At 43.3% G+C, this 22,208-nt stretch overlaps 2 protein-coding genes across 5 annotated transcripts in view; one reads left to right on the forward strand and one right to left on the reverse strand.

The window, feature by feature from the left end:
- FANK1 (fibronectin type III and ankyrin repeat domains 1) overlaps nucleotides 1-18,235 on the reverse strand; it is a 99,079-nt gene extending 80,844 nt beyond the window's left edge. For 2 of the 3 annotated variants that reach the window (XR_004924051.2, XM_036113634.2), the window contains exon 1: nucleotides 18,124-18,226. Coding sequence is in view for 1 of the 3 variants with exons in the window: in XM_036113634.2 (XP_035969527.1) it covers nucleotides 18,124-18,136 (13 nt within the window). In the remaining 2 variants the exon portion in view is untranslated. Of the gene's footprint in view, nucleotides 1-6,123; nucleotides 6,221-18,123 lie in introns of all 3 variants that reach the window. The other variant, XM_036113637.2, reaches the window with a different exon arrangement.
- A 51-nt stretch (nucleotides 18,236-18,286) lies between these two features.
- DHX32 (DEAH-box helicase 32 (putative)) overlaps nucleotides 18,287-22,208 on the forward strand; it is a 51,822-nt gene continuing 47,900 nt past the window's right edge. For both annotated transcript variants that reach the window (XM_036113633.2, XM_036113632.2), the window contains exon 1: nucleotides 18,287-18,609. The gene's annotated coding sequence lies outside the window, so the exon portion shown is untranslated. The remainder of the gene's footprint in view (nucleotides 18,610-22,208) is intronic.

Consider the following 22,208-nt stretch of genomic DNA (forward strand, 5'->3'; position numbering starts at 1 on the left):
TATAAATAATGCAACTGGCAAATTTCTTTTAACTATAGATTTGTTTATACCAAATATACACATTAAGCAATCAAAATAGTTTGCCCCAGGCCCACAAAGGTTGTCTTCTTAGAATATCTTCTTCATGACCCTATGTGAGGGAAATACAGACAACTCTTACTTTCTATTCATAAAAATCCTATTTAAAACCTCTCATTACCTTTTCACACCCAGAGGAAAAAAATAGTTCGACTACGAGGAAAGAAACAAACTGCTAATCACAGTTATTACAAACTGTGAAGTTAATGCAGAGCAATCTAAAATTTGAAAATGCCAACCACTTACAAATTATAGGAAAGTATCTGTGCTTCAGTGGAAAAATTATGCATTGTTCACCTCATCCACTTTTGGGTTTTCCAGTCTAGCCTTGCACAGCCTAGGTCACAATAAGTTGAAGAGAACCAGTGGCAACAGAGGATTCTGGTCTGTGCATATGCAAATGAATCTGTCCCCTAGAGGGGCAATTCTCCCCCGCTATGGCAAAGCTGCTTTTGTATCATTTTCAAGTTCAATATTCTTGGATGCATTCCTGGTAGAACTGGATCTACCAGTCTTTCCCAACCTTTCCCAGGGTTTTGCCAACCACTTCCAGCCTGCCTGGCTCCCTCTCCCCAAACCTCCCTCAGATGGGATGCAAGTTCATTGCCAGAAATTCTTTAATTTCCCCTCCATGCCTCACCCAACCCAGGAATTCATAGACCACACTTTTTATCACAACCACCCTCTTCCCCTCCCCTTCTACAGGCAATCAAATCTTCAGGAAGTAAAAGTAAGCCCACAGAGAGACCCAGGCCTCAGATCACGGACCTTTCATTGGAGCAATAGGCCCCCAAATTAGTTCCTGAAGCAGGGAATGGAGGGGGTGGGTGGAATCTTCGTTATTACGTGGCCTTTCAAACTCAACCATACTTACGTATTTCATTCCTCTTCTGAGTATTTAATGTTTCTTAGGGAGAATTTAAATTTTTCTCCTTGGGGAAAAATAATATGGTAAAAACAAAACAAAGACACTGCCTTGGGTCAGCATTTCTTTATCCATAGCACTATAGGGTTCCCCCAATCGTGAAGTTTTTAATCCTGCCCACATTTTTAGGTCTTCCATTTACTTTTTCAACCAATACTTGAGGCCCTAAGCGCTGGTGACACAGTGAACAGACAGATGTGGTTTCTGTACTCCTGGGGTTTTACCACCCAGCTGAGGCAGAGGGTGGGGTGTGGGAATATAAGAGATTATGGAGATTTTTTTTTTTTTAAGTCTGAAAAGATGCACAATGGAGCTTTGGAAAATGAAAAATGTCATGTAAGTTTAGATTGTTACATCACAAAAGAATGAGGACTGTTACATATTCTGTGTTGGGGGGGAAACACTGACCATAGGAAGTTGTTTTCCTGAGGGAAAAGAGCAGTGTCCCACACTGTAAGGGGTATGTAGGAAATTTCAAACTACTAACTCTAAGGGTAATTTAAGTGTTGTTAGCATTATCACATTTTTGTAAATTGGTTCACTTTTATCTAAAAGGAACTCAAAGTAAACAGAGGCCGTTTGGAAGCAGTGGTGGTAGGGACCACCACCAGAGGGAAAGCTTTGGCAGAAACAGCTGGAACAAACCAGCCTGACTCACTACTCCTGTGTCATCAAGTTACCATCCCACAGTGATTAGTGAGTGAAATGCATCAGGTGCCAAGCCTTTGGACAGTGGGCCTCACACAAATACGCCCTCTTTTTGGCAGATGGCTAAAGGGCTCAAGTTTAGGGGTCAGGCAGAATGAGGGACAATCAAAATGAGGACACACGATCAGAGAAGGATGGAGACGCACAAGTCTATCTTTAAAGTTATTTGTTGGGTACTTGTTAATTATCACCAATTCCGAATAGCAAGAGGACAGAAGTCACATGTTTTTCTTAAAAAGCTTCATCATTTTATACCGTTGTCAGTAACCAAAAAATTTTTTATAATTGGGCTCATTGGCAATAGATTTCTATTTCCATGACTTATTATACTGAAGTTTTGTTGTTTCTTGAAAGGTTTGAAAATTCTGAATATGTACTCTAACACTGGTTGGCACGGAAGCTAAGCACTATGTATTAAGTAAGTTTTAGCTAACAGCTCAAGTGATTAACCAGGATATTTCTCGGGTCAGAACTTTTACCAAATAATTTTTTTAATTAAATTTCAAACCCACCAGGCTACATTATAAACAAAAGAAACTAATTTTAAAAAGTTAGAAGTCTCCAATGTTTTCAGGAAAGTGATAGCTTTTTCCTTTTCCCTCAAGTTTTAAGATCTCAAAAAAGTAAAGATGTTGGCAATGCTAATAAGAAAAAAACAGAAGGAATGGAGGTGTAACCACCCCCAAGCTAAGAGAAGGAAGGTGGTAAAAGGTTCTATATATCACTGGAAAAGCACAAGGTTACAGTTTGTGGTGCAGCTGTTAGTCCTTAAATAGGACACAAACAAGTTTTTGCTCATGAGCAAATAATCAATAAGGATTGGCTACCTCTAGGAGCCGGGATCATGTTGCCCTTAATGGGAAAGGTCTGCAGTAGCTGCCTGGGACACAGAAGCAAGGTGAGGCCGCGTGTTCTTTCTTGATCCCACCTTAGATCCATAAAAAAAGAAAACAACAAAAAACAGGACAAGCATGCTAGGCAACCATTCCTTAACTCTTATCAATGATTGCAATTAGGATGTTTTTGTCCAAAACCAAGCATTTTGTTTTGATAAATAAAATTTGATGGGTCTATACATGGATAAAATGGATCCTACATAACATTTCTTACCCACTATTGTAGAATGGATGCCTTTGGATACATATCCTTTTATCACTTTTGGGGAGAACCCACCCTATGTAAGGTAGTAGCAGGAACGCAGGCAAACAACGTGGAATAAATAGAAATAAGGACTTAGTCCCAACTCTGAAGGAGATTCTAAACATGGTGTGCAGATGAGGAATATTTAATAATAATTAGCTTGTTCAAAGAAATTAGGGCTTTTCAATTGCTGAACAGTGAACATCCAAAGTTTTGATCACATACTCGTTGGGGAGGCTGTAGAAGTTGTTCTCACAAATATTACCATTGGAAGTGAGGATTAGCCAAACCCAACACTGCCCTCGGGCTATTCCCCATCTAGGCATTTATTCTGCAAATATGCTTGCACAAAATGCAGAATGTCCAACATACAAGGTAACTGAATGCAACTAGGTTTATAATTGTTTGTAATAATAGCCGTACTGTTTCCTACGGCCTTTGTAACCAATTCCCATAAACACAGCAGGTTAAAACAACACAAATTCATTATCTTACAGCTCTGGAGGTCAGACGTTCACAATAGGTCTTGGCCCAGCTAAAATCAAAGGCTTGTTCTTTCCGGAGGTTCTAGGGGAGAGTACATTTCTGAGCCTTTTCCAGCTTCTAAAATCTTCCCACATTCTTTGATTCCAACTTTCTAACACTCCAAACTCTGCTCACATCCCCTTCCAGACTGATGCTCCTGCCTCCCTCTTAAAAAAAAAAGACTCTTGTGATTGATTACACAGGAGCCACCTGGATAATACAGACTCATCTGCCCTTTTCACGACCCTTCCCTTAATCGCAGCTGCAAAGCCCCTCTGCCACGGAAGGTGACACACTCACAGGTGTAGGGCATTAGGATAGCAGACACCTTACACTCACCCTACCACAGTAGCAAGAGCCTGAAAACTGCCGCTCACTTGTGGACTGGTTAAATAAGTTACAGCAAATTTCTATCATGGAGTATTATACAGTTGTTTAAAATATGAGAAAACTCACGTAATAAAAAGAAAGCAAAATATAACGTTAGGTGAAAAAAGCAAAATACAGAACGGAGACAGGAATGTAGTATATATAATGTACTTGTATATATAACATTTCAACTGTCCCTGGAAAGATCAGAAGCAAAGAAGGTGCTTGCCTGCAAGGCAGAAACTGAATGGCAGTATTAAAAGAATGAGACTTTTCACCATATACTGTTATAATTTTTTATTTTTGAAACCTGTGACTATATTACTTATCCAAAACCACAAAATAATAAAGTCTAGAAAGAGGAAAAAGCAGCACAAAGGAAGTTATAGTAGGGGGAGATCCACGTGGCTTGGGGTCAGAAAGGCCGGGTTTCACAGCAGCAGGTACAAAATGGTGTCTGATTCCAAGGCCGCATAACAAATGACCTCAGCACTTAGTGGCTTAAAACAACAAGTACCCAACAATTGTCTCACAGCTTTCGAGGGTCAGGAATCTGGGAATGGCTAAGCTGGGTGGGTCAGAGTTTCTTTAGAGGTGGCAGTCAGGTTGACAGCTGAGGCTGCTGTCATCTCAAGGCTGGGCTGAGGCTGGAGAATCTGCCTGCAAGCCAGTACTTGGCCTCTGTCCCTATGTGGGACATTCCATAGGGTGCTTGAGTGTGTCCGTGACATGGCAATTGATGAGTAATCCGAGAAACAGAAAAGGAGAGAGGGAGCGAGGGAGGGAGGGAAACAGAGATTGAAGACCAGCCCAAGGCAGAAGCCCCAGTCTTTTATAATGCAATCTTGGAAGTGACATGTCACTGCTACCATATGTCACTGGTCCCACGGACCAACCTTGGTACAACGAGGCAGGGTACAGGTGAGCACACCCGGAGGCGGAGGGCTCCTGGGGAGCCATCTTGGAAGCAGCTACCACAGAAAGTACAGAGCAGTGGAGGGCAGGGCTCTGGTGAGTAAACATGAGGGAGGCAATAAAAACGTGAATGACTATAGTGAATGTGGAAGACAAGACGGAAACAGGCCTAAGTAGAATCATAAGTATATCCTGGGAAGCAGTGAAAACAAAATATGGAGAGTAGGGTTCGCCTCAATTACCAAGCCCCTGATTCACTATTCTTGCCATGCTCACATCTGTGTTCTAGTCTTAAGCAGTCTTATCACACTGGAAGATTCTTTCATACATGTTAGCTTCTCTCTTCTGCTAGGAGGAGATGTCTTCGAGAAGAGGGCATGTTCATACCCCTGCCACCCACTACCAGTAAAAGGAAGCATGACGCTGTGGCTTGAGCAATACAAACTGAGCAGCTCCTGCAGCACCAGTCCTGACAGCCTTGGGAAACTAGTCTTCTTCTGAACAGATTGCCCAACTCTTAATTACATTTCATTCCAGAACATTCATCTCTTCTTTTTCAATGGCAGCAGTGACATTGTATCAAAATACAGAACGGACATCACGTGCCTCCTGATAAGATGTAACAAAAGAGACAGAGCAGCATCTGTGTAGTATTACACTCCTTGTAAAAATATTTGACTCAAAACATCAGGAGGCAACAATCAGACAAATCCAGCATGGAACCTTCTATAAGACAACTGGCCTGGCCACTTCAGAAATATCAGTGTCATGAAAGAAAAAAAAAATACGGAGACTATTCTACATTAAAGGAGGCTGAAGGACTATGACAACTCAATGCCATGTTTAATCCTGAAGAGGGTCCCAAGCATTTAAAATGAAAGAAAAAACCATAAAGGACATCATTAAGACAATTGGGAAAATACGACTAGGGACTACGTATTAGATAATATTACTATATCAATGTTAAATGTTGGGGTGTATTAGTAGTATTGTGGTTACAGAAGAAAATGTCCTGGTTCTTAGAGGAGAAAGATGCTGAAGTATTTAGGACCATGGTGTCATGGTCTGTCACTTTCAAATGGCTCAGCAAAAAATGTGCTTATGTACATTTGTGGGTGTGTGTGAGCGTGGGCAGGGGAGAGAAAGGCAGAAACCAAGTGTGGCAAATTGTGAACAATCACATCTATGTGAAGGGTATGGAGGTATTCATTGTATGACTTTGAACTATTCTACAGCTCTGAAAATTTTCAAAATAAAAAGTCCATATATCTATGTTTCTGCATATACTTCTGTTCTACGTATATACGTATACATATATACAACAGAGAGCATAAACTTAAGAGAAGTTGAGTATTTATGTAACTATAGTGCCCAAGGGGACTAAGTCCAATCTTGAACAGAACCGTTATTCTTTTAAAGATTGGAAAAGCCCACCTCACAGTTCACAGTGGGGACGAACTAACCCAAAAAAACCTTGTCATTCCAAGGAGCTGAGCCGCAGAAGGCAGGATGTAGATCTTTTCATTTCTTATCCCACTGGAACAGGTGATGGACAATCTTCTGTGAAGGAGAAAGGATCCAAATATTCAAAGTGCAACGTTATTTGAGTCATGCGGTTACTGAACTCAGCCATTCTTAACTTCATTCCTGAAGTAAACTGGGAAGTTTTGTCCTGAACTTTGTCATATTTGGTCTTCAGCGGTGAAAGAGGCAGAGGGGGCTTGTGGTGCAGGCCGCAGAGCGCCGCTCAGAGGACGCTGGGACGTAAGGGACGTTTCCCAGGCTGCAGGCTGTGAGGCCGCGGTTTGGATTCCTCTACCAGCCCCTTTCTCAGAATTCTATAATACACTAAACCACAGTTATTCTCCCTTTGCAGACTACCAAGCGAGAGTTCTGTAGCTACTTCATGTCTCTTAGAGCTCATTATGCTGGCTAAATCGTTCATATTAATCTCTATAAAAGATCTCTTAAAGAGGCGCCTGGGTGGCTTAGTTGGTTAAGCATCTGACTCTTGATTTTGGCCCAGGTCATGACCCCAGGGTCCTGAGATCGTCAGGCTCTGTGCTCAGCATGAAGTCTGCTTAAGATCCTCTCTCTCCCCTTCCCTTTGCCCCTCCCCCACCCCTACCCCCTACTCCTGCACCTGTGTGTGCTCTCAATAAATAAATAAAAATTAAAAGTGATCTTTAAATGGGAGCCTGCTTCTCCCTCTCCCTCTGCCACTTCCCCAGCTTATGCGTGCTCTCTCTCTAAAAAGTGATCTTGCAAAAAAAAGATTTCTTAAAGGTCGGTTTGTGATCATCTCACCCTGGAGGACAAGAGAGCAGGTTCAGGTACATGGGATTTCCTACAGAACACTGTCATGATTATTTTTCTCTGAGAAATGGGAAGGAAGGAGTCCCACGAATAAATCCAGGTGTAGCTACTGAGTACAGTATGTTGGAATGCTCCAAATAAAAGAATAGGAAGTGACTTTATATTGATCAACAAGACCTGGCTGCAATAATACTTTGATTTTCAGCAGTACTTGGCTCTGTTACCTTAAGCAAGATAAAGTGGTTGGTTCATAAAAGGTAGGTCCCTGCTTCTCTGAATTGATATTACAGCTAACTCAATGAAAAGTCAGTCCCTTCTTGTGACAACTTTGAAGAAGGTGAATCAATGAGGAACAGCCTTCCCTCTAACAAACCAGAGAGACAAGTAGAAGAACCTCTGGACACAGTATGGAACTGTTGTAGTTTTACACGATCACCTTGTTTGGCAAAGGTCTGACATTTCCCCTAATCTTTTCAGCTTTCCCTGCACGTGAGCTGTTGTGGACATGCCTCCCCTCCAACGTTCTACCATGGATGAGCAGTATCATGGTGCTGGGGGTCAAAATGCAATATAAGTCCTACTGAAAGGCAGGGACAGGGCCCCTGGGTGGCTCAGTCAGTTAAGCATCAGACTCTTGATTTCGGCTCAGGTCATGATCTCAGAGTCGTGGGACTGAGCCTTGCGTTGGGCTCCACGCTCAGCATGGAGTCACTTGAGACTCTCTCTCCCCCTGCCCCTCCCCACCCTGCCCCCCACCCCCAACGGTTGCACTCTCTCAAAAAAAAAAAAAAAGAGAGAGAGAAAAGGGAGGGGCACTAGTAAAGGCCCCAAGTTTTCAGCTAAGATCCCTGAAATAACTACATCCTAAGAATAAAAGCAAACTGAAAATAGACCACCCTCAGCTAAATTAAGGTGATTTGTTTGTACCTAACTGCCAACCAAAAGTAAATAAAATCCTTTATGGATAATATCTACCAAAACCTCTATGATTTTCACAAAGAATGTCAAGCATTCAATAAAAAATTACCAGGAATGCGAGGATATGTGACCAAATGACCAAAAAGCAGAAAAGAGAGACAAATCTATAAGTGATTCAGGTGTTGGAATGATCAGACATGAACTTTAAAGTAACTGGCAATATTATGAGACTCAGGCTTTGAAATAACTAATAGTCATCTGTCTCTTGATCTGGGTGCTAGTTATGGGTGTGTTTACTTTGAGATAATTCACCAACCTGTATATTTAATACTGTGTACGTTCTTGGACGTATGTCGTATTTTAATATAACTTTACAAAAAAAACTTGTGGAATGCATTTAAATCTGGGCTTAGAAAGAAATTCATAGTCTTAAATGCACATATTTGAAAAAGGAGGCGGAAAAACAACTATGTTATTATCTAAAAGACTTTTTTAAAAAAGATTTTATTTATTTGAGAGAGAGAGCACACAAGAGCAGGGGGGAGGGGCAGAGGGAGAGGGACAAGCCGACTCCCTGCTGAGCAGGGAGCCTGACATGGGGGGGCTCTACCCCGGGACTCTGGGATCATGACCCAAGCAGAAAGCAGATGCTTAACCGACAGCCACCCAGGCACCCCCTCAAAGACTTTTTTTTAAAAAAGAACAGAAAACTTAAAAGATGGAAACAATGAAGATAAAAGCAGAAATCAATGAAATAGAAAACAAATGCATAATGGAGAAAATACAAAAATTCGAAAACTGGTTCTTTGAATGATACCATGGACAAGTGCTGTAGTGTCTAGCCTGCAACAATTCTCACCTCCTGCTATTCACGCCCTTACATAGCCCTCTCTCAGGCTCCCTTGTCGTGAATAGCGCTGGCTTGTGTTATTAAGGCAAATGACAGTGTATGACATCCAAGGCCAGATTATAAAAGATGCTGAAGCTTCTACCTTCCTTTCTCTGAGATCATTCACTCTGGGTAAAACCAACTACCAAATTATAAGGACACTCAAGCAACCCTATAGAGAAATTAATGTGCTAAGTTACTGAACTGTCCTACTAACATCCAGTACTAACTTGTCAACATTTTGAGTGCGCCATCTTGAAATCAGACCCTCCAGCCTCAGTCAAGCCTTTAAGTGACTGAAGCCGTGGCCAACATGTTGACTACAATCCAAAACAAAAGCACTCAGCTAAAGTATTCCTGAAATCTTGACCCACAGAAACTATATGAAGCAACATGTTTGTTTTCTATTGCTGCATAACAAATTACCACAAATGAACATTTTAAGAGAACACATACTGTATCACTCACAGTGGTTTTGCTTTTTCTAGTTAAACCCTAATTGATACAAATATTAATACAGAATCAGATCCAAAGAACAGAACCTGTAGGATGACTTCTCTGAATTGGTACTGAATTGTTTCTCCAATCTGATTAAAGACATTACTGACCCCCAGTGGTAAAGGGGACACTGCTAGTCCATTGCTTACAGTGGCAAAAACTTAAAATATAAACTTGATACCTATCATCAAATCCTATACAAGGCAAGTAAGAGTAAGTAGTACAATACGGTTAATTGGTTTTTTCCAAGTGCTCTAGAGAGCTTCAGGAAAGAAAACAATGATGAGCTCATGGCTTCCCACCCCCACCCCCAGCTTTATTGAGATATAATTGACAAATAACATTGTGTAGATTTAAGGTGTACAACCTGATGATTTGATACACTTATGTATTGCAAAATGATTACAATAGGATGCTTAACACCTCTATCAGTTCACATAATTAACTTTTTTTACATGTATGGAGAGAACATGTAAGATCTATTCTCTTAGCAACTTTCAAATATACGATATAGTATTGTTAACTGTAGTCACCATGTACATTAGATCCCCAGAACTTATTCATCTTCTAACTCAAAGTTTGTATTCTCTTACGTTTCCCCGTTTCCCTCTACTCCCAGCCCCTGGCAGCCACCATTCCACTTACTGTTTCTAGAAAGCTCTACTTGTTTAGAGGGAGATCATAATCATACAGTGTTTGTTTTTCTCTCTTTGGCTTATTTCACTTAGTATAACGTCCTCAAGCGTACATCCATGTTGCCACAAAGGGTAAGATCTCCTTCTTTCTCATGGCTGAATAATATTCCATATATGTTATATATATTATATAGGTATATTATATATATAGGCATATTATATATACATTATATATGTATCTTGGCTGTTGTGAATAATGCTGCAATGAGGGAGTGCAGATATCTCTTCAAGATCCTGATTTCGGGCGCCTGGGTGGCTCAGTCGGTTAAGCGTCTGCAAGCGTCTGCCTTCGGCTCAGGTCATGATCCGAGCGTCCTGGGATCGAGCCCCGCATTGGGCTCCATGCTTAGCAGGGAGCCTGCTTCTCCCTCTCCCTCTGCCTGCCTGCCTGTCTGCCTACTTGTGATCTCTCTCTCTCTCTCTCTGTGTCAAATAAATAAATAAAATCTTTAAAAAAAAAAAATCCTGATTTCATTTCCTTTAGATATATACCCCGAAGTGAGATTGGTGGATCATATGGTAGTTTTATTTTTTAACTTCTAGAGAAACCTCCATACTGTTTTCGATAGGAGCTGTACTAATTTACATTCCCACTGATGGTGCACCAGGATTCCCTTTCCTCCACATCCTTGCCAACGCTTGTTATCGCTTATCTTTTTTATAATAGCCATTCTAACAGGTCTGATGTGTTAGGTCATTGTGGTTTTGATCTGCATTTCCCTGATGATCAGTGATATTGAGCATCTTTTTGTGTACATTTTGGCCACTCGTACACAGGTTTTCCCAGCTATCTCGAAGTAGAATGTTCCTATGAAAACTTTCACACGCTGAAATTGTGTAGAGAAGCAGCAATTGCTATGAACTAACATGGAAAACTTTTTTTTAGCATTCTCAGATCCAAAAAACAACCTCTCTTAGACTTTTCTGGTACCTAAGGACACATCTTGCTAACAGATGCACAGAATAAATCAAGATGAGGCACAGATGCTCACAGACTGCTCACAGCTCTGGCGGTAGAGATGCTGAGCGTGGTTCCCGGTTAAGGCTCTTGGCGGCGCCGCTCTCCCTGCTTGGGGTGCACGCTGCTGCTGTAAGGGCTCACTGCAAAATCACTGATGAACACTATCTTTTTTTTTAAAGTTTTATTTTATTTATTTGAGAGAGAGAGAGAGGACGCAGGGGGAGGAGCCGAGGGACAAGCAGACTCCCTGCTGAACACAGAGCCCAACACAAGGCTTGATTTCAAGACCCGAGATCATGATGAGCTGAAACCAAGAGTTGGAGGCTTAACAGACTGAGCCACCCAGGCGCCCAAACTCTATTTTTGATTAGAAAAAACAGGTACTAATATAGGTCTGTCATAAAAGCCAAGTGGGTAATGTAAACTTTCGAAAAGCAAGGTATAACTGTGACTTCTTTGGGAAAATGTCTGTTCAGGTCCTCTGCCTATTTTTAATTAGACGATGAGGATGATGATGATGATGATGATTGCCATTGAGTAGTGTGGGCTCCTTATATATTTTGGATATTAACCCCTTATCAGATAGATGGTTTGTGAATATTTTCTCTGTGTAGGTTGCCTTTTTATTTTGTTGTTTCTTTCACTGTACAGAAGCTTTTTAGTTTGATGTAGTCCCACTTGTTGATTTTGCTTTTGTTACTTGTGTTTTTAGTGTCATATCTAAGAAATCATGGCCAAGACAAATGTCAAGGAGTTTTACCCTATGTTTTTCTTCCAGGGGTTTTAAAATTTCAGATCTTATGTTTAAATTCTTTATCGATTTCAAGTTAACTTTTTTTTTTTTTTTAAAGATTTTGTTTATTTATTTGACAGAGAGAGACACAGCGAGAGAGGGAACACAAGCAGGGGGAGTGGGAGAGGGAGAAGCAGGCTTCCCGCGGAGCAGGGAGCCCGATGCGGGGCTCGATCCCAGGACCCTGGGATCATGACCTGAGCCGAAGGCAGACGCTTAACGACTGAGCCACCCAGGCGCCCCATCAAGTTAACTTTTAATGGGAGAGCTGAACAGATAAATATATATTGATTACAACGTGTTAGAATAATAAACGTATTAATAAAATGCAGACAGTACCTAGGAGGAAGAAAGTAACTCTGATTTGGGTTGGGGGATGGTAAATAGACAGGCAAAGTTACTAAGAGACAGTGATGTCCAAAACTTGTTTTCAAGGATAGACAGGTAGATAGGCAGGAGTGCATTCCGGACTGAGACACGGAGGCAGGAGAGTCTGAGGATGAGAAGACACTCCCAAGAAGACAAGGCCAGAGAAGGGTCCCTGACAACCTGGGAGGAGGAAGGGCACAGCTAAAGGAACTGGCACCTGGGGTCTAAGAGAAAGGAATGCCTCCTCCCTTCCTCTGCCTCGCGAGAGAGAAATGCCCCCAGAATGCAGGCTGGAGGATCCCAAGGATAAGCATCTTTGCCCCTGGCTTGCCAGCCAGCCCTGTGAGCACAGAAAATGCAAGAACATTTCTTGCATTGTGAGTTGTTTACTTGTTAACGAGTTCACACCACCTTCTGTACTTACTGAGTCATTCAGGCCATTCTTGGATGCCACTGGTGTGCACAAACCCCCCCTTCCATCAGGTTGGCTGGCTCAGCTCCCGGGGGTGATCAGGCAGGTCCTCCAGAGGAGGCATGTCATAACAGTGCTTCCTTTTCCCATCAAGAGGTAAAGTCCAGGTTACCAGGAATACACTTGGTCTAGGAATAATGCTGAGGTGGATGTGAGCTTCTGCTGAGACGCAGCTGCAACTGCCCAGGGGTTTTGCCCCTTTCTGGGGCTGGCGGCGCATCCGGAGGTCAGGATTACAGTGAATTTTAGTATTCTGATGGGGCTTTGAAACTATCAATTTAAAAGATGTTGCTTTGAAATTGTTTTTTTTCCTAAGTTTTGAACTTGATTTATATAAGCATTTACTTCTTAATGATATTTCAATTATAACCAAAGTGATAGAATTCATATTCTTTAGGGGCTAAGACTCCTTGAGAAAAAACTGTTAAACAGATTTTTTAAAACATTCCTGGGCTTACATAATTACTCTTAAATTCTTACCAGTCTCTCGGGTAACCTACGTGTGAGTATCCCATGGTAGTGCAAAGATTTTGTCGGAGCTATGATCTGGTGAGCCTTTGGTCTCAAAAATAAGATTACTTGCCTCCTTATTTTTTTAAAAGATTTTATTTATTTATCCGAGAGAGAGATCACAAGCAGGGGGAAGGAGTAGAGGGAGAAGCAGGCTCCCTGCTGAGCAGGGAGCCCGATGAGGGACTCAATCCCAGGACCCTGGGATCATGACCTGACCTGAAGGAAGACGCTTAACCAACTGAGCCACCCAGGCACCCCTCCTTAATTTTTTTGGATAAAATGAGATTCTTAAAACATCTCATTTAGGCTAGTAAAAAGCAATGCCATGTTTGTAATCCAGCTAACAGGTGTAAGCACCTGAGTTAAATGAACTTGACCTGAAGCACCCTCCACAAGAGGCACTTGAGATTTCACCCGTGCACAGCCCTTCCTGTTATAGAGTAAAATGGCTTTCAGTTTTAACGACACCACATTCTTAAGGAAATAACATTAGATGAGGCATTCAGCCATTACCAGCAGTGCCATCCATCAGTAAATGCTTGTTCAGGGCTTACTCCACATCAGGCACTAGGGCCAGAAGGGCATGCAGGCCCTTTTCCACAACGCTACAATCTGGTGGCGAAAACAGATTTTTTTAATTAACAAAAGAAGTTCGAATTGTGATCATTGCTAGGAAGAGAAAAATGCAAAGGTCTGAAGCGGGGCACTACCTACTTTAGGGTCTAAGGGAAGGAGTCAATGAGCAGGGGACGTTTAAGCTAAGACCAGAGGATATTGAGTCAGATCTGTCAGAACAGGAGGGGAAAAAGCTGGTGCAAAGATTCACCGTCCTTAAAGGAGCTTGATACGTTTAAGGGACTAAAAGACCCATACACTTGGGGCACCTGGGCGGCTCAGTCGGTTAAGCGTTTGCCTTCAGCTCAGCTCATGATCTTGGGGTCCTGGGATCGAGCCCCAAGTCAGGCTCTGTGCTCAGCGGGGAGTCTGCCTCTCCCTCTCCCTCTGATCCTCCTCCCCGCTTGTGCTCTCACTCTCTCAAATAAATAAATAAAATCTTAAAAAAAAAGACCCATACACTTGAAGCATAATTATCTAAGATCACACACCTGATAAGTTTGAAGAGACAACTAGATCATTATAAGAACTCTGGAGGGCTTTTGGCAGAGGAGTAACATGATGTAATACGTTATTCTGAAGAGGTCACTCTGGCTTCCAGGTGGAGCACAGACGAGGCAGGGGAGAGGGACTGCAGAAGTCAGTAGAGCCTCCAATCAGGGCTTAAGCAAGATGGTGGCTTGGAGTCCCAGTGATGACAGTAGGACGAGGAAGGTGCACATTTGGGGCGTCTTTTGAAGGTGGAGTAAACAGGCATGCGGGTGGGTGGGGTGGTGCAAGGGAGGGGGAGTGAAGAGAGGAGGTAAGGATGACTCTTTGATTTCCAGCTGGAATAACTGGGGAGATGATGTAATCCTATCAAAGATGGGAAAACTAGTAGAAAAACAGGTTTGGAGAAAGGCTTCAGCCCTTTAAGTGAATGCCTCACTCTCTTAGTCATTGGAATAACTTAGATCCCCATTTGCCATTTCTTTTTTTTTTTTTTTAATTTATTTATTTGACAGAGCAAGAGAGCACAAGCTGGGGGAACAGTAGAGGATGAGGGAGAAGCAGGCTCCCCGCCAAGCAGGGAGTCTGATGCGGGGCTCGATCCCAGGACCCTGGGATCATGACCTGAGCCGAAGGCAGACGCTTAACCATCCGAGCCACCCAGGCGCCCCTTGGCATTTCTTTCTAAGGGCAGGTGTGTAGCAGTCAACTGCGGCCTGGCCTAACCTAGACCTAGATTTTTTATAGAGAGAGTAGGCAGCAATAGGGTTCTAAGTGGGAGCTGGAGGTTTAGCTTGATGTTGCATTTGATAAACATACACAGTTTTTATACCCAGATTGTATGTTTGCTTAGGGTGATTTGGTGGGCTAGGAAAGATCATGAGAGAGAGGGTAAAGACCCCCAAAGCTACCCCTTGGCATTGTCATTCACTAAGAAATTAGGGAAGAGACAGTACTGTTGAACTTAAATATTTTCTAAAAACAAAACCAAAACCAAAAAAAAAAAAAAAGAATTTGATGTATATTTTCCATGTTATTTCATACATGGGTTAACTTTCCAATAGTCTAGTTGGTTTATGAAGAAAATAATTAAAGATGTACATGTGTAAGCCGAGAGCCAAAACCACTCTGAACAGCCCAAGGTTGTGAACTTACTTAATTTGCCCTTTCCCTGAGGAGTCATTTCTTGGCTCATTGATTTATTATTATTCTGTAAAATAGTGGTAGCCCCTGTCCTCTGCCTATAACCAGAGTATGATCCCGCTGTGAGGTCTGAAGAGTTTATGTTTATTGGATTTTAATGACTCCATTAGTAAAGGTCATTCCTAAAAGTAACAGAAACCTAAGTGTGTGGAAACAGTATGGATAAGACTGATTCTAGCGGTTCTTTGGTGTTTTCCTTGGGTATATGTCTAATCCTTAAAGCAATTAAGAAGGATCCTTCCTTTCAATCAATGCACTGATGCTATGTGCAGCTAAAGTTGTAAAATGTTCTCTGAAACCCGTCACTAACAAAAGGTACCGTGTCAACACCAGGCTTAAAATGCGTTAGGTAATATTGGCATCACAATATATCATTAATATAATAATGATAACAGTCGTTATACGTAATTATAATACTTCTTAATACCATATCTATAGTGCTCTCCAATATTTTTGAGAGAATGAAATAACGTGAGTTTCAGGTAAAATCTGAATTTTGAAGGTTGGATATGAATTTTCAAGTTAAAAGGGACCTTAAACATCACAGTGAATGATTTAGTAAATATTTACCAAAACTGGTGCTTATTAGACTGTGAAAGAATTTCCTGGGGCACCTGGCTGGCTTAGTCAGTAGACCACGAGACTCTTGATCTTGGGGTTGTGAGTTCGAGCCCCACATTGGACGTAGAGATTACTTAAAAATAAAATCTTAAAAAAAAAAAAAGGAATTTCCTAAGATAACTGGTGATTGTTTGGATTACCTGAAATTATATTGATAAAAGCATTTAAGAATATGTGGAGAGGAATAAACGTATAGTTGTCCCCTAGGCATGGATTAATTAACAGAAATTTTCCACCTCAAAACCCAATGCAATGGGATATAAACATATAATTCATACACATAATACATTTTTTTTTTTAAGAGAGGAAGCGGGGAGGGGAGGAGCAGAGGGAGAGAGAATCTTAAGCAGACTCCATGCCCAGTGTGGAGCCCACTGTGGGGCTCGATCTCACAACCCTGAGATGATGAACTGAGCCAAAAATCAAGAGTTGGATGCTTAACTGACTGAGCCACCCTGATGCCCCATAATACATTTCCTACATAGTTTTATAAAGCCTTCATGATCTGGCTGTTGTTGACTTTTCCAGACCTCTCTACCCCCAAGTCTTCTTAGCTCCAACTTTACTAATCTTCCTACTCTGGGTCTCAAACCCACTGCTCTTCAGGTCTCAGGGCCTATGTACCAGGGGTTTCCTCTGCCTGGAACCCCTTTCCCTTATCTTTGCTGGGTCATTCTGCAGGCCTCCTATTACTTCCTCCAGAAGCCTTCCATGTGTCTCCTCTCTCTGTCTCAGACCTGAGGGAGGTGTGGGTTGTACTTGGGCAAGTCTCTGCAGGGTTGCCTAAACTAACACTATCCTATTCATTGTGCCACCATCTCTAGAGCAGTGTCTGGAACACAATATATACTATGAATGAGTGAGTGGATAAAGACAGTGAGCACTGAATTAGTTGAAATTTATACTTAACACATTTAAACAATAACAAATCTGAGGGAATAAAGTTGCTGTTTCTAAAAGATACATGTCACTTCATTCCTCCATTAACAGAGAACATGCACAGCCTGGCATCAGTTTGACACCAGACAAAAGTTTTTAGTATTGTCGTATGCTCAGTTTCTTTCAACGAGTTAGATAAGATGTAAAATCCGGAGAGTTATACATGCAAATGGCAGGATAGTGTATAAATTCAATTCAAGCAACTGTAACTCTCAACTTAAATGAGTTAAAAGAAAGTAAAAAAACCTTTAAAGCCTTCTTGCCCCAAACTAACGACCTTTTAAAATGCCAGCATTTTCCCCAGAGAATGGATTTGATCTGAGTACTTCCGTTTCTCAAATTGTCCAAGAAAAGCCGACTTGGTTTTGAGAATCAAATTGCAAACTTCTATAAAAGTTTAAGTCTTCCAAGTCTCCATAGAAAACACTGTTCTCACTTTAAGAACAAAAGGAGCAACAAGACATTAGCTTGGAAAAGAAGGACAGGGTACTACAGCCCTAGAGAGGTTTGGGAGCCAGGGAACCCAGTTAAGTTAGAGCTCGTATTTGATCTTTAACTCCAGACTGCCCACGTTTTGCCAAACAATGTGGGAAACAGGAAAATGATTTTTTTTTTTTTTTTTTTGGAGTGTCCTAGCTCGTACAACCTTTAGCAATGAATCAAATACGCTTGAACAAAGCTCAACTTTTTTCTCCCCTTTAAGTCACAGACTATGGAGTGGGGGGTGGACGGGTTCGCTCTCATAAATGCAGCTCAACCGAACGCAAGACCCAGCCTCGTAGCTTGTTCAATTGCTGACGTTTTAGAAGCAGGACGGCTCTTTACAATGAATGAACCAAACTAAATGACAACAATGAGAGTGATAGTAATAACACACGGATTTGCTTGGGGTAATTTCAGGAAAGAACACAGCGGGGGCGCTGCCTCCTCCCGTCCACACTCCCGAGCTCTCGCGTCCCTCCGGCGCCCAGCGGACTCCCTTGGCGCTCGTGACCCAACCGGACACACACGGCAGGTTTGGGCCCCTCTCCTCCCTCCAGGAGAGAAAAGAGCGAGGGGGAGAACCGTGTTTCCGTGTCGTAAGCGTTTAAAGCCTGCGACCGCGCAGGGGGCGCCCACCCTCGTTCCCCGGAGGCCCCGGCCCGCCCGCCCGACCGACCCGGCCGCCTTACTCTGGGGCTCCATGCTCAGCTGCTCCCGGGCCCCCAAGGGCCGAGCCCGCGGCGCCGCCGCCGCCGCGCCTAACGCCTCTTGTCCGCGGCAGGCGTCGCTCGGGTTGCCTTGACAACCCGGAGGGCGGGGAGGAGGGGCCAGAAAGACGGCGAGAGGGAGGGACCAAAAGCCGCGAAGAAACGCGGGCGAGCGTGAGGGCCCGCGCGTCGCCGGGGGCACCGAGCGAGGGTGGCGGCCCGCTCGTCCGCTGAAGACTCTGCCCCTGAGGCCCGGTTGGGCGGTCGCGCCCTCCCCGGCAGCCCTCGAGCCCCCCGGCGGGGCCTGTGCCCGGGCCTTCGGGGCGGGGGCCTGCGGGCCCCCCCCGTCGCCATCCCGAGGCGTCCGGCGGTCCGTCAGTCCGTGCGTCCGGCGAGCTCGGCCTGCCCGGCGGGGAAGGGCGGCCGGGGCCGGGCCTCCTTCCCCGGGCTCGGGAGCCGCCACTGCAGGTAAAGGCCGGCCGGGCGGCGGGAGGGGCGGGTGGGCGGCCGCGGCGCACCTGTTGCGGCCGCCCGGGCTCGGCGCGCCCCCGCCGCCTCGGGGGGCCCCGCTGTCCGCCCGTTGGCCCCGGACGACCCCGCCCCGACTCCCGAAACGGCCGGGGCGGAGGCCGCCTGCCCGCCACTACCTCCCGGGTCCGCGTGTCAGCGGCAGGAGCGACCCTTTGCGCCCCAGCCCTCCCGGCAGGACGATCCCTCGGCAGCCGGGGCGTCGGCCAGGCCCGGGCAGGGTGGTCACTCCTGCCGCATTTATGGGAAGCATAAAACAAATGCGAGCCTCTTCTGTGGGCGGCGGCAGTGGGCCAAGTGTGTCTGCTGAATCCTGGAAGCCAGCAGAATTCCGTTGCCCCACATTGCACTGTCATCCCGAGTATCACGTTTCAGGCAGTGGGCCTGGGTTGGATCTTTCCGGTTGGACTGGGGGTTGTTTCGTGTGTTTGTTTTGTTTATTTCCATCCTCCCCGTTTTCGGTGGGGCTGTGGAGTCAGCTCACATATTTTGTACCAAAACTTTGTGGGGCTGTTAAACGAATGTAACATTATCCCACACAATAGTATCATAATAACTGGCTTTTGAAATACAGGTGCCGGTTGTGCCTTAAGGAAGCTTTGGGGATCACAAGAGATTGTGCCTGGTAGGTTGTAAAAAGGCAAACCACCGGGAGAGTCCTAGATGAACAAAAACGAGCCTTAAGGAGGAAAGAAAAATGGAGGAGCGAGAAGGAAAGAGCAGGCGGGTGGACACTGCATGATTGATTTAGTGCTCATGTCTGGAGATTATGGCCCCTCTGTCTGTTCCTCCCGCTGCTCTAGACAGCACTTGAGGGAAATGAAGAGAAGAGCCCTTTTTGGGTCATGTAAGCGATTACTCATTCTTTGCCACTAGAGAGATTTCCACTCATAGATGACAAGGACACTGAGGAAAATTACTTTCCTCTTAGAGAATCGTTCAGAGGTTAATTGAACTTGAGAAGCATATATTCTCTGTTGGAAACGGACATTTATTATGTTCCACTAAACTGGGCTTCCCCTCTCAGCCTGTCTAGAGCCTTTTTCAGATTAATTGTCAAAGCAAGAAGGTTTATGTGTGGATATTGACAAGCAGTGTGATATATCCTGAACCCGTAATTCATAAGCTAAAATATTGAAGTAATAAATTCAGGTTGGGAAGTAAACACTTCATGGCACCTTAATTACCTGTTCCTGAAACTTAGAGACAGGGGATGCATTTTTAGACAAACAGCATCTAAGATCAACAGCACTTCTATAGAACAGTGTTTTCAAACTCTAGTTTTCGTATCAGCAAAATCGTGAATTTGTCTTTTCATCCGAGAAACATAGTGGTGCATTAGTAGTACTATAAAGTGACAGGTTAGTGATAAAAACCTGGTCTTTATTAACACATAAAAGAGGTAGGGTTTTATTTTCTCAAACAGTAAAGGATTCAGCATTTGTATTTAAAAAGAACAACAAAACAATATTGTCGATCACCACACTGAAATAACAAGGACTCAAGAATTTGGTTGTTGCATGCATATTTTAAAGTTGGAAAAGTGGAGGTATATGTTGGTACTTTAAACTTAGCAGTGTAGAAGAATGATTTTATCAGTAGCCGTGAACTTGACATTGAGGAAGTCTTGCATTGAAATATTTCAGGTAATAGGTAACTGGCAACTGTGAAAAGCAACATTTGATTTTCCGGGATAGTGAGTTTATGGAAGAAATGACTGGTTGAGGGGTGGAAGTGGGGAAGGGAAAGGTACTAAAATGTTTAAGGACAACATTCAGTTTCTCTTTCTCCCTCCAGCAGCTGGTACAGGGTACTTGCACGTGTCTGTTGAGTGAGAAGAGCGTTAGAGAAAGTGCTTTAGATAAAGGGATATGCTTTCTTTTTTTTTTTTTTTAAGATTTTATTTATTTTTATTTGAGAGAGAGAGAGAAACAGCATGAGAGCGGAGAGGGTCAGAGGGAGAAGCAGGCTCCCCGCTGAGCCGGGAGCCCAATGTGGGACTTGATCCCAGGACTCCAGGATCATGACCTGAGCTGAATGAAGGCAGTCGCTTAACCAACTGAGCCACCCAGGCGCCCCAAAGGGATATGCTTTCTTACTGGAGGAGCTATCCTGAGGTCAGAAAGTTGCTAATGGGATAGGGGTTGAGATGAATGGCAAACGTATTGGTTGCTCCTTTTGGGGATTTCCTACCGTGTGTGTGTGTGGTTTTTTTTTTTCTTCTTTTCATTGGCATGTTCAGGATGTCACTGATGGTCAGGTAAAAAACAATAAAGTCCTGATTTTTAAAAAAATCTCCAAGCTCATCAAATTAGATAGAATAATTACATTATTTACTTTGCTGGTGCTTAACTAAAGTAGCAAACCAAAGCACTATCACCAGGGAATAAGGTAGCAATGGAGGGACAGACATAGCCTTTCTTTTTCTTACTTAAATCTCTTAGCCACATCAGAATTCAGAATAAAAATAATTGTGGTAGAAAGTTAACGTTATTTAATGCAAGTAGGATGATTTTTTAAAAAAAAAGGAAAGACAAGCAAATGACTGTGTTGTTTCCTAGCCTTACTGTCCTACGGATAGGGTGTTTATGGAAGTCAGAGGAAGTTTTTGTTTTTTTTGTTTTTTTTTTTTTAAAGATTTTTTATTTATTTATTTGAGAGAGAGAGAATGAGAGAGAGCAAGCACATGAGAGGGGGGAGGGTCAGAGGGAGAAGCAGACTCCCTGCCGAGCAGGGAGCCCGATGCGGGACTCGATCCAGGGACTCCAGGATCATGACCTGAGCCGAAGGCAGTCGCTTAACCAACTGAGCCACCCAGGCGCCCAAGTTTTTGTTTTTGTTTCCTGGATTTTTGTTTGCTTTTTGTTTTGCGAGAGTGAGGGTACTTTTTTCTCTTTTTCTCCGCTACTTTCTGAAACTTACAAGGAGTTGAGTCAAGGTAGAAAACGAATTTCCATTTTTGCCTCGTTTCCTCTTTGTCCTCCAGATCTGTGATGGTCTGCGCTCAAAATTGTTGGACTCCAGGAATGCTCTTTCAGCGTTTTACTCATTCTTAGTATAATTGGGCTGCAGGACCGTGCTGCTGCCCCTGCATCTGGAAAGTCTTCCAGGATTAGGTTAATGCCCACAAAATGCACCTCTCTCTCCTACTGGGGCCACTACCCAGTTTGGCACCTAGCCCTGTACTCTACTTTTTTGTAGAGTTTTCTCCTACTTTATGTGCATGGGTCTGTGCCTCTGATTAGATTAAATATTTTAGGAACTAAGTCCAGTACTCCTTTTAGCTCATAGTGGGTTTTCAGTGTATCCCCGATAATTTAAATAGGATAATGATAGAGGACAGGCTTTTAGTCAGGGATGATCACATTAAGTTCTAGCTGTGCCACTTTGGAAAGTCAGGAGCTATTCCTCATTGGTAACTGGGAATAACAAGATCTGCAATGATTGTCTAACAGTTGAGTTGTGAAAATCAAAATCAATGAAATGTGATTATAGATAGGAGTGAAAATATCTTGCATATTGTAAAGTAAATGTAGGTG

The sequence above is a fragment of the Halichoerus grypus genome, chromosome 7 (genome assembly GCF_964656455.1).
Source record: "Halichoerus grypus chromosome 7, mHalGry1.hap1.1, whole genome shotgun sequence".
Taxonomy (NCBI): Eukaryota; Metazoa; Chordata; class Mammalia; order Carnivora; family Phocidae; genus Halichoerus; species Halichoerus grypus.